The 24,508-nt window shown below is 45.1% G+C and overlaps 1 protein-coding gene across 1 annotated transcript in view; it reads left to right on the top strand.

The window, feature by feature from the left end:
- The window catches only part of UBA1 (ubiquitin like modifier activating enzyme 1), a 2,903,587-nt gene that overhangs the window by 2,237,910 nt on the left and 641,169 nt on the right, over window positions 1-24,508 (top strand). Inside the window, exon 27 of the mRNA XM_044080725.1 lies at window positions 7,462-7,657. Within this exon, the coding sequence (XP_043936660.1) occupies window positions 7,462-7,657 (196 nt within the window). The remainder of the gene's footprint in view (window positions 1-7,461; window positions 7,658-24,508) is intronic.

Raw genomic sequence — 24,508 nt, 5'->3', positions numbered from 1 at the left:
GCGCTGGATAGATGGGGTAAGAAGGTATACACTTCTGCAACTTTGGCCATTAGGGCTTTAAATTGCCAGTTTCATATGTTGAAGTATCAGCAGCATATTATTGGATTGCTTAAACAGAAAATTATGTTGTTTCCTTACTGCTGAAAATAAGGATTTACAGGATTTTAATGCATTCTACTGAACAAGTTGGAAAACATACTATGCAGTGTGGTTTTGATTCAATAGAGGCATCTTGCAGGGCTACTGTAACTGGGTCTGTACTTAGAAGGCATGCTTGGCTTAAGGAGCAATCCTTGCCAGATCATGTTAAAGCTAAATTACTGGATACTCCCTTAAATCAGGACCAACTGTTTGGCAACAAGGCAGAAGAAGTTGTTAAAAAGATGGAGGAAAAAGCTAAATCTATGCAAACTGTTGTAAAGATTTTTTTACAAGTACAACCTCCAATATATTTAGTATGCATTGGCTTTCTAAGAATTGGTCCTTTCCTGCCTCTTCCAGACCTTCAGTCCAAACCAGATCCAGCAGAGCACCCAGGCTTCAGTCCCAGGGGACGCACAGGACTAAGCACTGGGGGGCCTCCACTTCCAAATCTGGGAGTAATAAAACTCCCCCTATGGTAAACTGTCTCAATGACTTTTTAAAACTTCCAAGCACTTCTCAACTGACTGCCCCTTTGGGGAGAAAGATTGCTCTTCATGCAAAGAACTGGGAACTCATTACCCAGGACAAATGGGTTTTAAATAGTGTCCCAAAGATACAGATTTCACTTTCACATGTTACCAACACCAAGCAGTTGGCCAGATCTACCCCCAAATCAGTGGGCAGAGGCCCAAAAGCAAGTACTCTCTCTGTCTTAAGCATAGGGGTTATTCAGTTGGTACCAGCAGAGGAAAAGGGACAAGGTTTCTACTCGAGACTTTTCCTGGTACCCAGAAAAGACCATTCATGGTGTCCTATCCTGGACCTGTCTACTCTAAACACCTTTTTGGTGATTCCACAATTCAAGATGCTGGCTTTTCACCATTTGCTTCCTATGTTAGGCAAAGATGTCTGGTTGGCAACACTAAATTTAAAGGAAGCATACGTGCACATCCCAATCAGGGAATCTTGCAGAAGATACCTACGCTTCAAAGCAGACTACACGCACTATCAGTTCTCTGCACTGCCCTTTGTGAATACCCTGGGCGCAGTAGATAAGCCAAAGTGCCTAGTTCCAGTATTTGCATTTTGCAGACAAAGAAGTATTCAAATATACTCATACCTGGGTGATTGTCTGATTCAGGCAGAAAGCCAGGACATACTTTTAAATCATCTGGCCTTTGTACAAAGGGTGCTAACTTGTCTGGGGTACACCACAAATGAAAATAAATCACCCCTGGTACCCTGTCAAATTATATTCCTGGGAGCAAGCTTGAATACAACTTCCCAGATGGCTTTCCTCATGCCAGAGAAACAAATTAATTTGACAACTTACTTCAAACAAGTGGCCACAAAAACCTTGCTATCTGCAAGGCAAAAACTTCAAGCCTTGGGGTTCATGGCCTCCTGCATTCTTCTAATTCCATATGCAAGACTGTATATGAGGAAACTACAATGGTATCTAAAAAAGCCTATGGTGTCAACATTCTCAATATCGAGAAGCAATGATTCCTATCATAACTTGCCTACATCTAGAGTCCCTTTGGTGGGCAAATGCCTGCCACCAAAACAAGGGACTACCATTCACACTACCCCCTGCTGCCCAAACCCTAACAGATGCATCAGACTATGCATGGAGGGCTCACCTGGCAGGGAAGTGCATTCAGGGCAAATGGAACCCAAGTCAAATGCACCTGTATATCGATCAAAAAGAAATGTTAGCTGTACAGAATGCTCTGACAGCCTTCAAGGACCATTTTCGTCTAGGACAGCTAATGGTAAAGACAGACACCACTATTATGTGGGACATAAGCAAGGGAAGTACCCATTCTTACCCCTTCTGCAGACTAGCCATGGCATTGTGGAACACAGCCTTGAGCTACCAAGTGCATCTACAAGCTCAGTTCCTGCCAGGAAAGCTAAATACACTGGCAGACGGACTAAGCAGGAACCTCATGGACCCACACGAGTGGAGACTGGAAACAAGGATTTTCAACATGTTGACAAGCAAATGGGGGATCCCAGATATAGACCTGTTTGCCTCTCCCCAGAGCTATCAGTTGGACAAATGTTGCACAAGGACTCCCCACAAACAAGCATGGAAAGTGGATGCTCTGTCCTTCAGCTGGAAACACCTATCAGTTTATGCCTTTCCTCCCCTGCCTCTGTTCTCTAAAGTACTACTAAAGGTCAAACAAGACAAACCAAGGAAGATTTTGATTGCACCAGACTGGCCACGCCAACACTGTTACCCCCTCTTGTGCAGTGTCACTGTTGACCCCATGGAACCTGCCTCAGACTCCTACCCTGTTGTCTCAGCAGGAGAACCAGATTCTGCACCCTCAGCTTCAAACACTGAACCTAGCAGCCTGGCTAATTTCCTAATCAATCCTTTACCTTTCCTCAGAACCAGTCCCTCCTTCATGCCCCAGGTGGTATACAGTGTGTCTCTTAATCAGTCCATCCATTTGCAAACCTTCTTTCCTAAACCACAGAGCAAAGGAGAACGGATACTGCACTCCTTAGATGTGCACAGACAACTTAGAATGTTAAGTTGTCTATCTTGCCTTCATTCTTGCTGTTTGGGTTCGGAGCCGATCCTCTGCTCCGACTCGTCCATCTTCTAAAGCTCGAGAGCTATTTACTGGCTTGAGGCCTCCCCATATCCCACAGTGCCTGGCGCTAGATCCCCAGATCTCGTTTGCCGCTTCTGCTACGAGGTTGCTTTTGCTGGCTCAGGTCGTATTTTTGTCTTTTGATAGGTTTTATATAAACATTTTTCATATAAATAGTTAACATTTAGTTCTTATTATAGTAATTTAGTACTTTTTGTCTGTGTAGTTTTAGATCTATCCCATCCCCTTAGAAAACTCGTTTTTACTGTTAGAGAGCCCCCCCCCCTCTCTTTTTCTCTCTCTTCAAGGTAGCTGTTTGAGGCTAACCCTTGTTCTCTAAAATACCTTTTGTAGTGTTTTCAGGTAGAACTAGTTGTAGTACTTCACTTTTTTTAGTTTTATATATATATATATATATATATATATATAAAATAGTTATAGTGTGTGTGCATGTTAAGGTGTGGTAACTGTGGGGGATTTTGTGTGTGTGCGGTTCTTTATACTTGTTACCTACTGTTGGCCTTTTTTTCCTGTGATTTTTCTTTTTTCAGGATGTCCAAAGATACTAAGGTATCGGGATTCAAGAAGTGTGACTCATGCTGTCAGAAAATGTCTGACAGATGGTCACACTTCTTGTGTCTACTGCTTGGGCACCCTACACCTGCAGGACTCTTGTTCGGTGTGTCTGACCATGGCTTGGAGAGAGTGGTGAGCAGACTTCTGAAATCGCAGGCCCTGGCTAAAATGCTATCCAGCCCCTCTCATCAGGGTTCGGCTCTGCCCGTCTCTACCGTAGTTCCTCCTTTGATTCACCCCTTGAGTTTTGAGCCGAAGCTGGTTGGGGTTCGGATCGTGGAACCGTCGGCGCCAATACGTACCCTTTCGGTTCCTTCGGCTCCGATCATTTCCATGGCGCTGTCCTTGGAGGGATCTGGGCTCCGAGACTCCCTCGTCGGTTCTGAGGGGGCGAGTGGCATCGGACCCTTGTCCGACCCCGTTCTCCCTCTCGGGGCTTCGGCGCAGGTGAGCTCTGCTCCTACATCGGCCTCGGAGCCATCTCTTTCGGTGCCGGGGAGGGTTCCAGTCTCTTCAGAGTCTGATCCGCCTTCTCTGCCGGGAAGGGGTGCCTTCGAGGTCATGAGGAGTGTGCTGGCCCCTCAGTCAGCCCCACGATCAGCCTCTTCGGCTCCACCCCCCATGGTGCCTCCGTCTGCCTCTGCCCCTCCTCCAGACCCCAAGCGAGGAGAACAAGTGCTCCAGGTCCCCCCAGTGGGCGCGTCCTCCTCTTCCGAGGCCTCCCCTGATCATTCAGAGGAGCCCCCTCGAAAGAGGAAATGTAAGAGGAAGCATGTTGACTCCCCTGAGTCTGTCACTTCGGATACCGACTTAGAGGATTCGGAAGGGTCCCCGAGGTCCCCCTCTGAAGATGTCTCCTTCTCAGACATCCTTGAGATGCTTAGGCAGAGGGGGAACTGGACTACCCTTAACCCTTCTGAGGATAAGTCAGTATATCTGGACGCGTTTGGTTCTCGCCCCTTCACCTCCTGTGTGTCTCTGCCTTTCGATCCACTGATGGCAGTGGTGGCTCGAAAGGCGTGGTCAGCCCCAGACACAGTGGAACCAACTCCCCAAAAGCCCATGAAATTCATCACAGCACCACAAGACAAGCAATTTTTGACAAAGGGTGTCCCTGTTGATGCTATGGTGGTAGCAGCGGCCACGAAAAAGGAGTTGGCTGAGACTTCTTCGTCTGTCCATCCCCCTAATAAGGAGTCTAGGATGATGGACAGATACGGGAAGCGGATGTTTTCCTCAGCGACATTTTCCATGCGGTCGCTGAACTATTTGTGCCATTTTACACGCCTTCAAATGGATCTCCTTAAGGAGATAGGAGATGCCCTTCAAGATCAATCAGCTGCAGGGGCCCCAGGATAAGATTACCTCCCCAGCTGGCGACTCTTTACTCGTTATTGAACTCCTCCATGCGGCTCATTTCTTATGCGGCCGATGGGGCGAGTAGAGCCGCAGGCACAGGTGTGGCCTTGAGAAGGCACACTTGGATGCGGTTATGTAACTTTGCAGACCCCTTTAAGGCATCTTTAACGAATACCCCTTTTGATGGTTCTGCTCTTTTTGGACCACAGGTGAAGGATACCCTTACCAAGTGAGCAGGAAGGCAAGACTCTCTGCTGTGGGAGTCCGTTTTTCCATTCCTTCTAGACCATACCCCAAAGGTCAGAAAAGTGGCAAAATGTGGTTCCGGAAACCCTAGGGAGTCGTGCCTGACGCATGTCATGAGTTTCCCTCCAGGGGCAGAGGAGGGAACAACAATAGATGCCGCCCTCGAGGCATAAGGGGCCCGCAAAATCAGGGCAGCAGAGATTCCTTCTCTGACGAGCCCTTCCTGCATCCCTGAGGGGCTACCCGGCTGCCCGCCTTCGGAGGCAGTCGGGGGAAGATTATCACTGTACCCAAAAGCCTGGCAAGACATAACTCAAGACAGATGGGTACAGCCTGTCATATCCAGAGGTTACAGAATTCCCTTCGTTCATACCCCCTTGAGGTCAAACCAATCCCTTCCAGATGTTCCACCCAGTCTAAGGGAACAAGCAGTCCAAGAGATCTCAAAACGGCTACAAAAAAAAGCCATCCAACGTGTCCCAGCTGACCAGCAAGGATCCGGAATTTACTCAAGGTTCTTTTTGGTACCAAAAAAGACAGGGGACTGGAGACCCATTTTGGATCTCAGCAGACTAAACAGGTCTGTACAAAGAACGAAGTTCCGGCTGGTCACGCTTCAGTGCATTCTACCCTTTTTGGGTCAGGACAATTGGATGTGCTCCATAGATCTTCAAGATGCATACTACCATATCAAAATGGACAGGCGCTCCAGAAGATTCCTCCACTTCCGGCTAGGAGCCAGTCATTATCAGTTCCGAGCTCTGCCCTTTGATCTCACCACAGCCCCCAGGGTGTTCACCAAATGTATGGCACCTCTCACCTGAGACGGCAAGGATTCCAGGTGTTTCCCTATCTAGACGACTGGCTCCTTACTGCTACCACCAGACATCAGCTGCTACGAGCCAGGAACTACACCATCCAAACTTGCTCCAAGCTAGGTATCGCAATAAATTTCGAAAAGTCTGCATTGTCGCCTTGTCGGTCTATAACCTTTATAGGCGCAAGTTTAAGTACAAAAGACATGTCAGCGAGACTTCCGTTACACAGAGTATTAGATATTCGCCGACATGTACAGGTGTTATTAGGATGCAAGAAAATTCAGGCCAGATTCGTCCTGAAGACATTGGGCCTCATGGCAGCAGCGATCATACTAGTCCCCCTGGCTCATTTTCATATGAGGATTCTTCAGTGGTTGCTTTTCACCCAATGGTCATTTCTACAACTTCCCGTGTCTCACATGATTATGATTACACAGACATACAAAGACTAGCTTGCTTGGTGGATTGTTTCTCCATCAGTACCCCAGGGCAGACCATTTGTTCTTCCTCCTCCAGTAGCCACGGTGCCCACGGATGGGAGGCACTTTCAGGGCAGAACAGTCCAAGGCACATGGCAACCCCACGAGTACCATCTGCATATCAATGTCTTGGAGATGAGAGCTGTGCTTTTAGCGTTGCAAACTCTTCAGAACTCTTCCCACTGGGACCATTGCAATTCAGACCGGCAATATGTCGGTAGTGTGGTACATCAACAAGCAGGGCAGAACCAAGTCCTACCCCCTATGTCGAGAAGCACTGGGACTCTGGCAATGGGCGATCTCTTCCCAGCGGTTTATGATAGCGACTCACATCCCTGGGAAGTCCAATGTTATAGCGGACATGCTGAGCAGAGCAATTCTCATGCCTCACGAATGGCCTCTCAGACGGTGACGGACCAAATCTTCCACAAATGGGGTCAGCCTTGCTGCGACCTTTTCACCACCCCCTTCAACAGCAAGTGCAACAGTTTCTTTTCTCTCCTCCCTCTTCCCGGATACCCTCCCAGAGACTCTCTAATCCACGATTGGCCTCAGGGACTTTTTTATGCATTCCCTCCATTTCCCATTATTCCCAAACTAATACAGAAAGTTGCCGCGCTGGGATGGCAGTGAAAAATGTCCACAACCAGGAGGGGCATTTCTTCTAGATTAGACCCTTCCCATTTCAGGCTATGTTATGAGTTCGCATTTTAAAGAGCAAGTGCTGAAAATGCTGCTTCATACGTTTTCTGAATGACCCAGAGCTATTTCAGTTTTCGCCATCTACAGATTTGAGGTCCCTCATATTTAGTGTTTGAAAAGTGTATTTCTGAAAGAAAATCGGTTCAGGAGACAGAAGTTAATTTTCCAGTACATTTTATGTAATTTATATTGTATAGAATTCTGTATAATATTCTATCGTGCAGTTAGCATAAAGATTATTCATGAGTAGTTCAAAATGGCTGCTATGGAATGAAACCTATTGGCAGAATATGGGCAGGGTATTGAGAGCATTAACAGCACTTAAAGTTGGAGTTGAACATGTATAGTGCAGTAATCCTAGTCACTATCCTGGCAGATTGCTGTAGTAGTACAGGTTGTGGCTCTTGAGTCTGTGACTCGGGTGAGTACCTCTCTGCTTGGATTTGTGAATATCATTTGCTGTCAAATGGATGAAACAGTACTTAGACTAATTTAGCTATTATTTTTTTTTCTTCTATTTCTTAGGGATCCTAAATTTATGGAAAGAACACTGAAACTGCCAGGCAGTCAGCCGCTGGAGGTACTGGAAGCCCTTTATCGGAGCTTAGTGACAGAGCGACCAAAGAGCTGGGAAGGCTGTGTGTTTTGGGCCAGAAGTCACTGGCAAACTCAGTATTCCAATAATATTCGTCAGCTGTTGCACAACTTTCCACCTGACCAGGTGAGACCTGTTATGATGGCTATATACTTTTCCTTGAGTATTTTTGTTAGTCATGGAGATTGGCAATATATTTTAAATGTGTTGGTTTCATACCTGTTCTCTGTACTCATTATCTGTTCATCAGACTTGTCCTTGGATATTTCCAGTTCCATGTTATGACATTAAACCTAGCAGTACTAAATCCATTAAGGGTGGAAGCAGGGTAGCACAGTTGAAGTACGTGTTTTTTGGGGAAAGAATGTTTGAACTAGGGTTGCACTGCTGCAGATAAGAGGCAAGTCCACTCCAAAGTGTTGTCTTTTTCCCCATTGGTATGCTTGGAAGTCCTACAAAACATGTAGCAGACTGCAAATACAGTTCAGATAACTTAAAAATAAAAAAAGCATGTATAGTCCTAAAATTAAACCATCAAAACTGATCAAACACAAATGTTAAATGAAATGAGTTTTCAACAGAAAAGCATCATCTGATGTCAATCTTCAATGTATTCTTGACTGGTATCGGAACTAACTCTGCCGTTACTAAAGCTCGTGCCAGCCAGAAACTTTCAAGCTTCACCTCTACCCACAGTCCATCTCTCTCAATTACCTCGCATGTCGTTTGCCGCTTTCTGAAATGGTCACGTTTGCCATTGCTCTCAAATTTCAACGAGTTTGCTAATTTTTTTTTTCTGTTTCTTCTGCTATTTCAAAATCTTTTCCTTACACTTGGTGTAATCTTATAGTATAGTAGCTGATAAATTTTTCCATTACACTTATCGTTGATGGTCTCTCCCCTTTGTCGTCTTACCCGTTTCCCATACACATTTGTGTACTCTGCCGACTGTCATTGTTGATGGTTTTTCTTCTCTCTTTCAAAAAATAAAAATAAATCTTCTCTGTCAGTTCTTTCTATATACTTAGTGTGAGTGTACTTGGCCATCTTCTAGCCTTATATCCTTTGTGGACATGGCTCAGAGGTAAGAGCCCCTCTGGCTTTAAAGAAAATGCCAGTGTGGCCATAAAATACCTTCATTGGATTATCATTCTTTCTGCATCTATTGTCTTGGTCCCTTCCATTTACAAGAAGACTGCTCCATTTGTCATGAGTTTAGCCATCGAACCCTTGTTGAAAGGCGCAGTAAGCTAATTTTGAAAGGTCTGCTTCCCTCGGCATTTAGTGAAGCCCTATTTTCTGTGGACAGAGCTAAAACAGACATCTCTTTGCCTTTGTCATCCTCTTCTGTGGACAAAGGAAAGAAAAGGAGAATCTCTGTTACGACCTCACCAACTGTTCCAGAAGCAAAGAAACGGAAACCTTCTGTTCCAAAAGTGGCAACAGAAGCGCAGACTTCTGCCTGTAAAACACTGGTGCCAACAACTACTCCAGCACCTATTGTTATCTCAAGGACTTCGAAGCCTTCAGTGCAGGAAAGCATTTCTGCTTCATCTTCCATGATTAAGGACATAATACCTAGACCTGCTTATTCGCCTTCTGTTGACCTTTTTGCTGGAGAGCTCCCAGAGGTGTCTCTGCAGAGGCCCACGTACCCATCTACTCCTTCCGCTCCACCAAAATGCTTTATGAACTCAACATGAGGAGGCTGGCAAATAAAATTTTATGGGCTAGAGGAGTTTTAGGCCCCCTTTCGGTTCCAACCCCCTCTGGTTATGGCACTGAAACTTCCTTTACCCCACTAACTACTCCTCATCTAACCTCCTGTGAGGTCTTAGTCATCTGTTCCATATCTCCCAGCACCAACTGTACTGGCTCCAGAATTATTCACTTCTTCAGAAATGGTAGTTACCCTGAGCTCTTTGGTGGCTTCATAACTGGAGACCACCTGGAGCCGTAGCTACCCTGTTGGTTCTGAGGGGCAGGTCTTGACTTAGTTTCGGTGCTTCAGCTCGAGTTAGTTTGGCTCTGGCTTCTGTCTCAAGGGTCGGTTCTTCAGATCTGGTAGTGATCCCCGTCCAGAGGCAGTCTCTCTCTCTTCCGGCCTCCCTTCTCTATTCTGAGGTCTGGCCTTCAAGGCTATGGAGTGGGCCCTCTCACATTGACTCAGCACCTTCCCCCTTGGAACAGATACCCCTGTATCTTTATTATTAGTCCTGCTTCTCCACTGTGGCAGTGGTTGCTGACGTCTCAGGTTTCACAGGCCTAGGTTCTGTCATTTTCTAATACCTCCCCAGACATATCCCCCTAAGAAGGTCCCTCAAAAAAGTGCAAGAGGAAGCACTTGTATTCCCCTGAGGAATCATTTACCAAGAACACAGATTCCAATGAGAAAGAAGGGTCCCCACGGTCACATTCTGAAGATGTCTTATTTTGAGACATCTTAGAAATTTTAAACAGAGGGGTGGCCTAAAGTCTCAAAACCCTTCTTCCTGAGGAATTTGTTTATCTGCAGGCTTTCATTACCTGCCCGTCTACCTCTTGGGCAACTCCAGCTGCTGATGAACTCATTCATTTGATTTCACAGCTGGCATGGAAGGCTCCTGACACCATCAAGCCCATCCCTAAAATACCTGATAAAATACTGTCTTCTCCCAAGGATAAGCAGTTCTGGGCCAAAGGGTTAGCTGTGGATGTCATAGGTGTAGCAACCAACCACCACTGAAAAGAAACTTGCTAAGGAGAGTTCATCTGCTCAGCAGGGGGTTTCGGGCTATGGACAGATTTGGGAAGTGGGTCTATGCTTCATTAACCTTTCACTATAAGGTCCCTTTTCTCACTATCCCCTCTACTCCAAAAAATTCCCCAATATTCCACCCAATCCGAAGGTTTCAGCAGTGCAAAAAGTTCAAAAACTGCTGGAGAAGAGTCATCCAACAAGTCCCGCCAGGCCAGAAAGGATCCGGAACCTACTAAAGATTCTTTTTAGTGCCAGAAAACACAGGACTGGAGACCCATTTTTGGATGTCAGTGCACTGAACAAATCTGTTCAGCAAACAAAGTTACGGATGGTCATGGTACAGTCTATTCCCTTTCTGAAGAAAGATGTCGGATGTGCTCAATAGCTCTTTAGGATGTTTATTACCATATAAAAATGAACAAACGTTCCATAAAGTTCCCCATTTCTGGCTGGGAGACTGTCATTACCAATTCAGTGTACTGCCCTTTGGTCTCACCACAGCCCCAAGGGTGTTCAAATGCATGGCAGTAGTAACAGCTCACTTCAGGCAGCAATGATTTCAGGTGTTTCCGTATGTGGACAACTGGCTCATAACCTCTTCGACCAGGCATCAGTTAGTAGTAGCCAGATAATACACTGCAGATAACTGCACACATCTTGGGATTATGATAAAGCTTGAAAAATCACATTTAATGCCAATGCAAAATTTAGACTCCATAGGGGCTGTAATAAATAGTCAACTATAGCATTCTGTTCCAGAAAGACTTCCGAGAATACCTGTACAAGTTCAAAAGATATTCCATAGAAAGAGGACTCCTGCCCAACTAGTTTTGCAGGCTCTAGGGTAAGTGGCAGCATCAATAACATTAGTACCTTTAGCCAGACTTCATATGAATTCTGCAGTGTCTACTAGATTCCCAGTGGTCTATTCTTCACCCACCCATGTCACACCAAATCCTGATCAATTGTTGCAAGATGATTTTTTGGTGGATGCATTCCAAACAAGTTCTCGAAGGGTCGTCTCTTTGTTATTCTGGATCCCATGGCCATAGTGACCACAGATGCTTTCCAGATGGAGTAGGGGGCATTTTCTGCGCAAGACTGTCCAAGGCACTTAGTCTCCATTAGAGGCCATCTTGCGCATCAGTGTCCTGGTGCTAAGAGCGTTGGCGCTTGCGTTGCAGGCCTTTCAGACAGCCCTTCCTCAGGGGACTATTCCAATTCAAACAGACAGTATGTTAGTAAAAGACAGGGAGGAACTAAGTCTTTACCCCCTTTGTTGAGAAGCCCTCTGAGTTTGGCAATGAGCAATCTCTTCCAGACATTTTTATAGCAATGCACATTCCGGGAAGTTCCACTGTGATTGCAGACAAGCTGAACAGATCCATCCTTGAGCCTCACAAGTGGTCTCAAGCCAGAAGTGGCAAAAATTATCTTCCGTCATTGGGGTCGATTTTGCTGTGACCTCTTTGCTTAAATTGCAGCAATTACTTCACCCTGATTCCTCCTCTGGGGAAGCTGCCCAGAGACGTTCTCCTCCACAATTGGCCCCCTTGGTCTCCTTTATGCCTTTCTCCCAATTCCTCTAATTCCAAAATTTGTTCAGAAAACACTCAAGTTGAAGAGCACAGTAATCCTCATTTGCACCCTTTTGGCCTCTACAGATTTGGTTCCCCTTCCTTTGTGCTTACCTGATTCAGCAACCTTGGATTTTCGACCTAGCTCCAGAACTTCTGTCACATCCAGACGGTCTTGTTCACCCAGACATTTTGAACCTCAAGTTGACAGTGTGGTTCCTCCAATTCCATTAGTTGCCAGGCGTCCTACTAGTTCTTCTCTGGTACACCATATCTTTTTGTCAGCTCAAACCTTCCACTCAAAAAGTCTACTAAATGGTAGAGAGTCACCATTTGGGCCAATGAAAAGCAAATAACCCCCTTTTCTGCTTCTCTAGAGCATGTTTTTGACCTTTTAGCCCATCTTCAGTGCTGGAGCTTCCCCTTCCACTATCGGATTCTAGTTAGCTGCAATTTCTAATTTTCTTGATGGTGTAGAACAGCATTCTTTAGCCTGTCATAGACTTTGTAAATCTTTCCTAAGAGGCACACTTTTGCTAAAACCCCCTATCAAAGAATCCCACTCCTTGGGATCTGAGCTTGGTATTACAGGCTGTGATAGTCTCCCTTTGAGCCCTCTGCAGAATGTGACCTGAAGTTTTTATCTTAGAAGAGAGGGTTTCTGGTAGACATCACCTCTGCCTGAGGGGTTTCGGAGATCCGGTTTCTGGTAGACATCACCTCTGCCTGAGGGGTTTCAGAGATCTGGGCATTGTCTGAACTCCCTTATCTGATTTTCCACAAAGATGGTCTCTCTACGAGCAGAACCCCTCCTTTCTACCTAAGGTAGTATTACAGGCTAACATTAATCAAACCATATTTAATGTTTTTTTTCCCCAAATTTCTCCAACACAGGAGAATATGCCTTGTGTTTACTTGATGTTCATAGAGAATTATGTTTCTATTTCTAAGTACAAAAGACATTAGAAAATCAAGTCAGTTGTTTCCTTTTCTGTTACAAAGTTAGGTAAGGCAGAGTCAGCAAGGTAACTCTAGCTAGATGGTTGAAAGATTGTATTTCATTTATTTATGAGAAGAATAAATTAATGTTGCCTAAGCCTGTGACAGCCAATTCTACAAGATCTATAGCCACTTCAGCAGTTTTCCAATCCATAGCTTCAGTGGATGATATATGTGCATCAGCTACTTGGGCTTCTCCCCATACCTTTATTGCCAATTACAAATTGGACTTGGTCTCTAGAGAAAGATCGATGTTCTTAATGTTTCACTGTTGCAGTCGTCACATTTGGGTTATCTGCTTGCAGGTAGCCCTCAGTCGGCCTGATAGTCTTGGGTCCTGTGTCTGTTGTTGTTTCATCTTCCATGTTGTCACGTAGTCAGGGGTATAAAGCATGCAGCCGATGCCATTACATCAGTCTTTCTTGCCGTGCGGTGCACGAGTTCGCAAGTGCCTGTCGGCAGACTCCTGAAATTTTCGTTTGAGTTTCAGATCCGAAGTCTTCAACTAAGCTAAGTACGCCATTGGGGATCCTTTTTCTTGCTCTAAACCGATGTCAGTAAAAGTTAATTGTATTTCTTGTGGAAAGCAAATGCCTCAAAGATTTTCATTCGTACTGCATTCCTTGCTTAGGCTCAGACTACGACTTACCTCGCTGTCTGTTTTGTGCCTTATTCAAACCTCGAACTATTCGTCGTCTGTTCACTTTTCGCATCCAAATATTTTGGTACTCTGTTCAATTGTCCAGAAATGGCTTCGGTAAGCCACCTGACTACCAACATTCCGAAAAAACGCAAAGATAGAGACAGACCGCATAGGTCCAAAGCTGCCGACAACGATTCTCCTAAGCTAGTCGCCAGTTCACCGGTACTCAGTGAGGTGCTTTCGCATGCGAGATGCTTCTTCAACTGTGGAACCTGCGGATGTCTCTAACCTGGATGGGTCCAGAGCCGCTGTGCAGGCACCGGCTTCTGAGGGTGTATTCAGGCCTACTGACTTGCATATTAAACAGACGCCCAGACCGCATGGTCAGGCCCCTATACCTAAAAATCAAATACGAATGGCTGAAGACCTTATTACTGTAATCAGCGGAAGCCACCCTTCTCCCTCTTAGACCTAGGACTCATTTTCCTTCTGCTGCTTCTGATCAGCATTCTGAAATTTGTTTTCTCTGATGACCAGGATTTGCTCTTATCTACCTATGAGGATTGTGATGCAAAGGACTCCATTCCCTCTGCTTCCCCTCCAGAGGACTTCTCTTTTGGTGAAACCTTGCATACTCTTAGGAAGCATTTCTGCTGGGAAAGCCAGGAGTACTCTTTACTCCAGAAAGAGGCTTAGGGAATTCTTGCTCCTACCTCAACACAGGCCTTTAGCTATCCCTCCTGTACCGAACATTATAGATGATGCCTTCTTGGAATTTAGCCTGGCCCCTGACACTTTACCTCCGGCTCCCAGAAAACCTGATGGCTATTGCAAAGAAAAAAGACCTTGGGTGTCGTCCACAGCTTCAGGCTTCAGACTGTTAAAACACAATTTATTAATCGCTTAAAAAGTGAAGCTGACAGGATGTAAACTTCACTAGAATATGGTGAACTGAAAAAAGTTAAGTATCCAAGCAGTTGTCACCCACAGCTTCAAACTTCAGGCTGTTAAAACTCTATTTATTAGTAAAAAGCTGATGAAATTGTCCAAACGATAAGCGCTTTCGGCAGATGCCTTCTTCAGATCATATTGGACAATTTCATCAGCTTTTTACACTCCAGTGAAGTATATGTTTTTGTCAACTTTACTTACAAAGCATCTATTAACTGTGCTTTAACAACTTGAAGCCTGAAGTTGTGGATGTTAATTACTAGGCTAATTATTTCAGCATCTCAGTGAAGCTTGCATTTTGTCAGCTTCACTTTTTAAGTTTTCAATAAATTGAGTTTCAACAGCCTGAAGTTTGAAGCTGTGGATGACAACTGCTTGGATACTTAACTTTTTTCAGTTCATATTCTAGTGAAGTTTACATCCTGTCAGCTTCACTTTTTAAGCGATTAATAAATTGTGTTTTAACAGTCTGAAGCCTGAAGCTGTGGACGACACCCAAGGTCTTTTTTCTTTGTTCATTTGTCTACCCTCGGTGTCTTTAGTAGTGGTGAGGAGAATTTATTTCTTTTTTTGATGGCTATTACAGGGTACTTGACTCTTACAAGTTCCTTTTTAAGAATCCTACTGCGGATCCTGAGACCATTTCACAGGGACCCAAGGGCATTAAGGCTACTATTGCCAAAAACCCTACCCCCTCTGACAGATTCCAGGGCCCTGGATAGATGGGGTAAGAAGGTGTACATTTCTGCACCTTTGGCCATTAGTGCCTTAAACTGCCAGTTTCATATGTTAGTGTCAGTAGCATATTATTGGATTGCTTAAACAGAAAATTATGTTGATTCCTGGCTGTGCTGAAAATAAAGAATTTCAGGATTTAATGAATTCTGATGAAAAAGTTGGAAAACACACTTTGCAATGTGGTTTTGATTCATTAGAGGCATCTTGCAGGGCTGCTGTAACTAGATCTGTACTTGGAAGGCATTCTTGGCTTAAGGAGCAATCTTTGCCAGATCATGTTAAAGCTAAATTACTGGATGCTCCCTTAAACCAAAACCACTTGTTTGGCAACAAAGCAGAAGTTCTTAAAAAGATGGAGGAAAAAGATAAATCTATGCAAACTGTTAGATTTCCTGCAAGTACAGCCTCCCAGATTTAGTAGGCATTGGCCTTCTAAGAATTGGTCCTTTCCTGCCTCTTCCAGGCCTTCTCAGTCCAAACCCAGAACCAGCCGAACACCCAGGCTTCAGTCCCAAGGTACTCACAGCCCTAAGCAGTGGGGGGCTCCCACTTCCAAAGCTGGGAGTAGTAAGACACCCCCCTATGGTAAACTGTCACAATCACTTAACTTTAAACCTTCCAAGCCCTGCTCAACTGACTGTTCCTTTAGGGGGAAAGATTGCCCTGCATGCAAAAAACTGGGAACTCATTACCAAAGACAAACTGGTTTTAAATATAGTTTCCCAAGGATAGATTCCACTTCCACTCCTTACTAACCCCAAACGGTTGGCCAGAACTAGACCCAAATCAGTGGGCAGAGGCTCAAAAGCAGGATGTTCTTCGTGTTTCTCTGTTGAAGTCATTACATTTGGGTAATCTGCTTGTTAATCAGGCCGACTGAGGGCAACCTGCAAAGTCTTGGGTCCTGCGTCGGTTGCTGTCCCTTCTTCCATGAAGTCAGGTCGTCGGGTATAAAACATGCAGCCGACGTGATTACATCAGTCTTTCTTGCTGTGCAGTGCCCAAAGCAGAAGCAGTTCGCAAGTGCCGGTCGACCTACTCTTAAAATTTTTGTTTGAGTTTCAGAACCGAAGTCTTCAACTTAAAGCTAAGTACCCCGTTGGGGAAACTTTTTCTTGCTCCTTACCGATGTCAGTAAAAGTTAATAATTGCATTAATTGTGAAAAGCAAATACCTCATAAAGATTTTGATTCGTACTGTATTCCTTGCCTAGGCCCTGACCACGATGTACCTTGCTGTCGGTTTTGTGCTTTATTTAATCAGCGCACTCTCCGTCAGTACATTTTTGCCTCTAAATATTTCGGGTCTCTGTTTAAAATTATTCAGAAATGTCATTGGTTAGCCATCCGATTACCGGGATTCTGAAAAAAGGCATAGAAGGACAGAAGACAGGCCGTCGAGGTCCAAAACTGCCGACAGCGCTTCTCCTAAGCCAAGTTCGCCTGTACTCAGTGAGGCGCTTTCGCAGCTCTCGATACCTGCTACTTCTGATTCACAGGCCTCTACTGAGACCCATTCGGAGTCTGGTATGCCGTGAGATACTTAAACCATGGAACCCATGGATGTCTGTACTTTGGATGGGTCGGAGCCGCTGTGCAAGCACCGGTTTCTGAGGGTGTATTCAGGCCTACAGACTTGGATATTAAATCGCCTCCATTACTAAGGCCTAAATCTTGATCCATGTGTAAAAAATCGACGCCCAAGCCACAGGCTCAGGTCCCTAAGCCTAAAAAACAAATTATAAAAATGGTTGAAGATCTAATAACTCTAATCAGTGGTAGTCAACCCCCCCCCCCCCCCGAAGAGCCCTAGGGCTGAGCTTGATTATGAATCTTCTGATCAGGTTTCTGTTTGTTCTGACTCTTCTGATGACCTGGATTTGTCCTTACCTACTTATGAGGATTCTGACGCAGAGGATTCTATTCCCTCTGCTTCCCCTCTGGGGAAACCTTACAATCTTCAAGGGAGCATTTTCACTGGGAAAGCCAGGAGTTTTCTGATTCAAAAGAGATGCTTGAGGATTTCTTCCTCCTACCTCAGCATAGGCCTTTGGCTATACCTCCTGTACTAGACATTGTTGTTTTCTCGGAATCCAGTTTGGCCCCTGATTCCCTTCCTCCTGCTCCTAGTAAACCTGACGTATACTTCAGGGTTCCCGAGTCCCACAAGTTCCTTTTCAAAAATTCTGTTGCAGATCCAGAGACTATTTCTCAGGGGCCCAAGCGCATTAAGGCTTCTACTGCTAAAAATCCTACCCCTTCTGATAGAGACTCCATGGTGCTGGATAGATGGGGTAAAAAGGTTTATACTTAAGCAACCCTGGCAATCAGAGCTTTAAACTGCCAATTTCATATGTTAAAATATCAGCAACATGTCATTGGACTGCGTAAACAGCAAATGATGATTCCTGACTGTGTGGAAAATAACGATTTACAGGACTTGATGCACTCTGCTGAACAAGTTGGAAAACATACTGTGCAATGTGGTTTTGATTCTTTAGAGGCCTCTTGCAGGGCTGCTGTTACTGGGTCTGTGCTTAGAAGGCATGCTTGGCTTCAGGAACAGTCTTTGCCTGACCATGTTAAATCTAAATTGTTGGATGCTCCTTTAAATCAGGACTGCCTGTTTGAAAACAAGGCTGAAGAAGTTCCTAAAAAGTTGGAAGATGAAGCTAAATCTATGCAAACTGTTAAAAGATTTTTTTCAAGTGCATACTCCTAGATTTAGTAGGCACTGGCCTACTAAGAATTGGTCCTTTCCAGTCCCTTCCAGGTCTTCTAAATCCAAACCCAGACACAGCAAAAACCCCAGGTTTCAGTCCTAAGGGACTCTCAGAACTAAGCAGTGGGGGGCCTCTACTTCTTAATCTGGGAATAAGACACCCCCCTATGGTAAACGGTCTCAATGACTTCCTTTAAAAATTTCCAAGCACTTGTATTCTGACCTCCCCTTTGGGGGGAAAGATTGCTCTTCATGCAAAGAACTGGGAACTTATAACCCAGGACAAATGGGTTTTAAATATAGGTTCCCAGGGATACAGATTTCATTTCCAGATGTTGCCAATACCAAATGGGTGGCCGGACCTCCCCCCAAATCAGTCGTCAGAGGCTCAAAAACAAGTACTTTCTCTCTAAAGCATGGGGGCTATTCAACTGGTACCAGAAGAGGAAAAGGGACAAGGTGTCTACTCCAGTCTTTTCCTGGTACTCAGAGAAGACAATTCATGGCATCCAATCCTGCACCTGTCTCCTCTAAACACCTTTCTGGAGATTCCAAAATTCAAGATGCTGACTCTTAACCAATTAGTTCCTATGCTAGGCAAAGATGCCTGGTTGGCAGCACTAGATTTAAAAGAAGCATACCTGCACTTCTCAAGCAGGGAATCTTGCAGAAGATACCAACGCTTCAAAGCAGGCTACACGCATTATCAGTTCTCTGCACTGCCCTTTGGCTTGTCTACTGCGCCCAGGGTATTCACAAAATGCCTGGCTCCAGTTATTGCATTTTGCAGGCAAGGAAGTATTCAAATATACCCATACCTGGACGATTGTCTAATTCGGGCAGAAAGCCAGGGCATACTTTTGAATCATCTGGCGTTTTGTAAAAATGGTTCTAACTTGTCTGGAGTACACACAAACGAAAGTAAATTACACCTGGGTACCCTGTCAACAAATTACATTCCTGGGAGGAAGCTTAAATACAACTTCTCAGATGGTTTACCTCACGCCAGAAAAGCAAATTTATTTGATAACCTATTTTCAAATAAGTGGCCACAAAAACCCTGCTATCTGCAAGGCAAATACTGCAAGCCTTGTGGTTCATGGCCTCCTGCATTCTTCTAATTCCATATGCAAGACTGCGTATGAGGAAACTACAGTGGTATCTAAAAAGCTTATGAAGTTAACATACTCACAGCCTAGAAACAATGATTCCTATCATACCTTGCCTACGCCTAGAGTCCCTCTGGTGGGCAGAGGCCTGCCACCAAAACAAGGGGATCTACCATTCACACTACCCCCTGCCGCCCAAACCCTAACAGATGCATCAGGCTATGCATGGGGGGCTCACCTCGCAGGGAAGTGCATTTAGGGCTAATGGAACCCAAATCAAATGCACCTACATATCAATCAAAAAGAAATGTTAGCTGTACAGAATGCTCCGACAGCCTTCAAGGACTACATTCTTCCAGGACAGCTAATGGTAAAGACAGACAACACCACAGTTATGTGGTACATAAACAACAGGGGGTACACATTCCTACCCCCTTTGCAGAGTAGCCATGGCATTGTGGAACACAGCCTTGAGCTACCAAGTGCACCTACAAGCTCAATTCCTGCCAGGAAAATAAATACACTGGCAGACGGACTAAGCAGAAACCTCATGGACCCACACGAGTGGAAACTGGAACCAAGGATTTTCAACATGTTGACAAGTGAATGGGTGAGCTCAGACATAGATGTATTTGCCTCCCCCCAGAATTACTAATTGGACAAGTTTTGCACAAGGACTCCCCACAAACGAGCCTGGAAAGTGGATGCTCTGTCCTTCAGCTGGAAAAACCTGTCCGTCTATGCCTTCCCTCCGCTGCCTCTGCTCACCAAAGTTTTACTAAAAGTCAAACAGGACAGACAAAGGATGATTTTGATTTCTCCAGACTAGACGCGCCAATACTAATACCCCTTTTTGCGCAGTGTGTCGCAGTCATCTCCATGGCACCTGCCCTCAGACCCCTTCCCTGCTGTCTCAGCAGGCGAACCAGATTCTGCACCCTCAGCTTCCAACATTGAACCTTTCAGCCTGGCTAATTACTTAAACTCTCCCTTATCCCTCAGCAAACCTGTGATGGATGTCATCTTACAGGCAAGGAGGCCTAATACTAGAAAATCTTAAGCTGAAGAATGGAAAAGTTTCTGTGCCTGGAACCAATCTTTAGGGATAAGCACAGCAGCGCCCAATTTACCTCAGATTTTGCAATACTTAACTGAGATGTTTCACAAGGCCCTGTCGTTTTCCTCCATTAAAATCCACGCCTCGGCTATTTCAGCTCACTGTAACACAGAACCACCCCTCTTCTCTCGTCCTCTGCTCAAGCAGCATCTCAGAGGGGCAGAAAACTTGAGACCACCCAGGGGAGCTCCTACCCCTGCCTGGGACCTTAACTTTGTTTTGGCGAAGCTCACTCTACCTCCTTTCGAGCCAGCTGCTACTGCAGACTTAAAATTTCTTTCTTGAAAAACAGCCTTACTTCTTAGCAATCACTTCAGCTTAGAAGGATATCTGAACTACAGGCCCTTATGGCAGTGGAGCCTTTCATCATCTTTCATGCGAACACTGTATCTCTCAGGACCAATCCATCCTTCATGCCCACGGTGGTTTCCAGTGTGGCTCTTAATCAGTCCATTCATTTGCCAACCTTCTTTTCCAACCCACAGAACAAAGGTGAGTGGATTCTGCATTCCTTGGATGTGCACAGACAACTTAGAGTCTACTTGGACAGGACTAAATCTCGAAGAAAATCTGAACAATTGCTGGTAGCATTTGCTGCAGGGGCGGAGGAGAAGGCTATTTCAAAACAAACCATTTCTAAATGGACAAACCTTTGCATTCATTTCTGCTATAGGCACCATGGAAAACCTATCCCCCCAGGGGATAAGATCTCTTTCCACCAGGGCTGCATCTACTCTGCAGCCTTACTCAGAGGTGTTCCTACCAGGGATATCCTAGAAGCAGCTACCTGGAGTTCTGTACATACTTTCACCAAGCATGATCATTTACAACTTTCTCTAAATACAGAGCTGGCTTTGCCACTGCTGTTTTGCAGGGCCTTATAGCTGGCCCTAATGCTGTATAAACTCCTTCTCCCAATCTTAGCTTTGGGAATCTACCCAAATGTAATGACTACAACAGTGAAACACGAAGAACACAGTACAGTTGCGTACACTTAGAATAAATGCAGAGTGTATTCACTGTTGCAGTCCTGGTTACCCTCCCTCCAGCCCCCTAGTATTTTCTGGCTATACCTTTCCTTTACTATGCTTAAAAGCATTTTTGGTGTATTTGCTTTTGGTTGGAGGTATACTTTTGTGTTTTTGTGCTTATTTGCTCCCTATTAGGGGGGCCCCTGACATCTGGGGCAAGAAAAACTTATGTTATGGTGTCGGCAGCATGCTTTATACCTCTAACTACCTGACATCATGGAAGATGAGACAGCAATCGACCCCGGTCCCAAGACTTTAACTGGATCGACTGAGTGCTACCTGCAAGCAAATAACCCAAATGTGATGACTGCAACAGTGAATACACTCTAACATCTACATTTATGGTAAGTGTACACAACTGTACTTTCTTTGGCTCGATGGTGCTCAGGAATATCCTTCTGCGAGTCCACCCAAGATTTTAAGTAGTTGGGGACTTTGTCCCATCTGTCAAGGATAAAATGAAGATTGACAACATCAGATAAAGAAGTTAAGTACTTGCCGTAACATTCTACCTGTGTTGTCTAACTCCATTTAGCCTCGATTTTCCTCCCTCCCAACCCTGTCTTCATACTTTTTTTTTTTTTTTTGGTGGAACGGATCATATATCCTTTAAGTATTGTATTTATTGAAGCACAGTAGATACGGCTTCCATTTGGCTTACTTTGTGTATGTACATATATGTGTATGTACGTATAAATATATATGTATAGAATGTGTGTGTAAATATATGTATGTATATATATCTGTGTCTGCGTTTTCTATCATTTCGACAGTCTGTCGACCGCACTATGTTCGACAACCGAAAGTCGAACACAGCAATATCTAACTTAAAAAGTAAGCCTAGAAACTGGTTTTAACCTGGGTCGAGAGAGGGGCGAGGTTTGTAGTTCGGCAATAGCAGTGAACCCCTATCTCGACCCCATGTTAAAACATGATGTTCTTCGTGTTTCACTGTTGCAGTCATAACTGTAGGGTGATCCTGCCGGCAGGCAGCCCGAGGTCGGCCAGAATCACAAAGTCTGGGTCCGGCGTCGGCTGCACAAGCTAGTACCCTGACGTCAGTACGCTCTGGTACATAGCCCTCAGCCGACGCCATCTTCTCCAGTCTTTCTTGCCGTGCGGTGGAAAGCAGTTCGCAAGTCGTTGGTTGGCGATTTTCAATCTACGCATTTGATTGCTGTCGGTCCGAAGTTCTTACTTCTCTTCTCAAAGCTAAGTACCCCGTTGGGGAATCTTTTTCTTGTTCCTCCAATGTCAGAAAAAGTTAATTGTATAGCGTGTGGAAAACAGATACCTCATAAAGATTTCCACTCTTACTGTCTACCTTGCTTAGGCCCTGACCGCGACGTTTCTTGTTGTCGGTTCTGTGCCAGGTTCAATTCTCGCACTATTAAGCGTCGGTACGACTGGGCTTTAAATTACTTTGGCAGACGCTTCAATTATAGAATGTCGTCAGATTCTACTGGAATTCAAAAGAAGCGCAAAGACAAGGACAGGCCTCCGAGGAACAAACAGGATTCGTCGTGGCTGGAGCCAGCGTCCGGTTAGGCTGTCGTCAGTGAGGCGCTTTTGCAGCCCCTGTCGTCTGCCACTTCTGAACCGATGGCCGATACGGACTCCCATGGGGAGCCATCAAGGCCTATTTTATCTGCTGCAGGACCTTCGGACGTCGCTCCCTTACATGGGTCCGGAACCGCTGTGCAGGTACTGGCTTCTGAGGGGGTATTCAGGCCTACTCACATCACCATTTCAAAGACAAAGGCAAAGTCCAAGACTCCAGTTAAACCTAAAGTTTCTGCTCCAGCTACTTCTGAAGCTACTCCCAAGACACAGAAGCAATTGCTAAGGATGGCTGAGGATTTGCTTACATTGATTAGGGGTTCTCACCCCCCTCCAGAGAAAAGGCCTCGACAGGATGTTCCTTTGGATTCCTCTGACCAGGCTTCTGTATCTTCTGTTAATTCCTCTGATCAGGAATATTCCTTTCCTCCTTATGAGGATTCGGATGCAGAGGATTCCCTGCCCTCTGCTTCTCCGCCTAAGGATTTCTCTTTTGGGGAGACCTTACATGAGATGAGGGAACATTTTCATTGGGAAGGTCAGGATTATTCTGCTTCCAAGAAGAGGCTTAGGGAATTCCTTCTTCCTCAACACAGGCCTTTAGCTATTCCTCCTGTTCTTGATATTGTGGATGATGCCTTTTCTGAGGCTAATTTGAATCTTCGTTCCATGCCCCCTGCTCCTTCTAAGCCTGATAGATTTTACAGGGTCCCTGATTCTCATTTATTCTTATTCAAGAACCCTTCATGGATCCTGAAACTATTTCTCAGGGTTCTAAGGCTGCTAAGGTTGCTTCTTCCAAAAATCCTATTCCCTCCGAGAAGGATTCTCGTGCCTTAGACAGGTGGGGTAAAAAGGTATATACTTCTGCTACCCTTGCTATTAGGGCTTTAAATTGCCAGTTTCATATGTTTAAGTATCAGCAATTTCTTTTGTCTGTTTTGAAGCAAAAGCTTGCTTCCTCTCTGGCTTGTGCAGAGGATAAGGAATTGCAGGATGTATTGCATGCAACTGAACAAGTGAACAAGCATAGTTTGCATTGTGGTTTTGATGCTTTGGAAGCTTCTTGCAGGGCCGCAGCCTCTGGTACTGTTATTAGGAGACATTCCTGGCTTCGAGAACAAAGTTTGCCGGAACAGGTTAAGGCTAAATTTTTAGATGCCCCTGTTCGGCATGATGTTTTATTTGGATCCAAGGCTGAAGAGGTTATTAAAAAGATGGAAGAAAAGGCAAAATCTATGCAGACTGTGAAAGATTTCTTACAAGTTCAGCCTCCTAGATGTTCCAGAAATTGGCCCTCCAAAAATTGGTCCTTTCCCACGTCTGACAGGCGTCAAAGGGGAAGATATAGACGCTCCAGAGGTCGTGGTCAAGCTCAGGCCTCTTACAGATCCAGACAATGGACTGCTTCTTCACCTAGAAGGGGAGAAGACAGATCCCAATCTCAAAGGAAGCAGACTCAATGACTCTCTCGGTTGGGCTTCAGGACCCCCTTACCTGGATGCCCCTCTCGGAGGAAAGCTTTCTCTTTACAGAAATTGGACTCAGATACCCAGGACAAATGGGTATTGGACGTGATTTTAAGAGGCTACAAGTTCCATTTTCATACTCTGCCAAGGGTTATCGGTTGGCCAGATCTGCCAAAACATCAATGGGCAGAGGCCTTAAATCAAGTGGATGCTGTACTGGCCATGAGAGCCATAGAGCCTGTTCCTCTCTCAGAAAAGGGAAGAGGCTTTTACTCAAGACTATTTCTGGTTCCAAGAAAACAAAACTCATGGAGACCTTTCG

The sequence above is a fragment of the Protopterus annectens genome, chromosome 8.part0 (genome assembly GCF_019279795.1).
Source record: "Protopterus annectens isolate FY-2018-M chromosome 8.part0, PAN1.0, whole genome shotgun sequence".
Lineage (NCBI taxonomy): Eukaryota > Metazoa > Chordata > Ceratodontiformes > Protopteridae > Protopterus > Protopterus annectens.
This window is presented reverse-complemented; position numbering and strand designations above follow the sequence as displayed.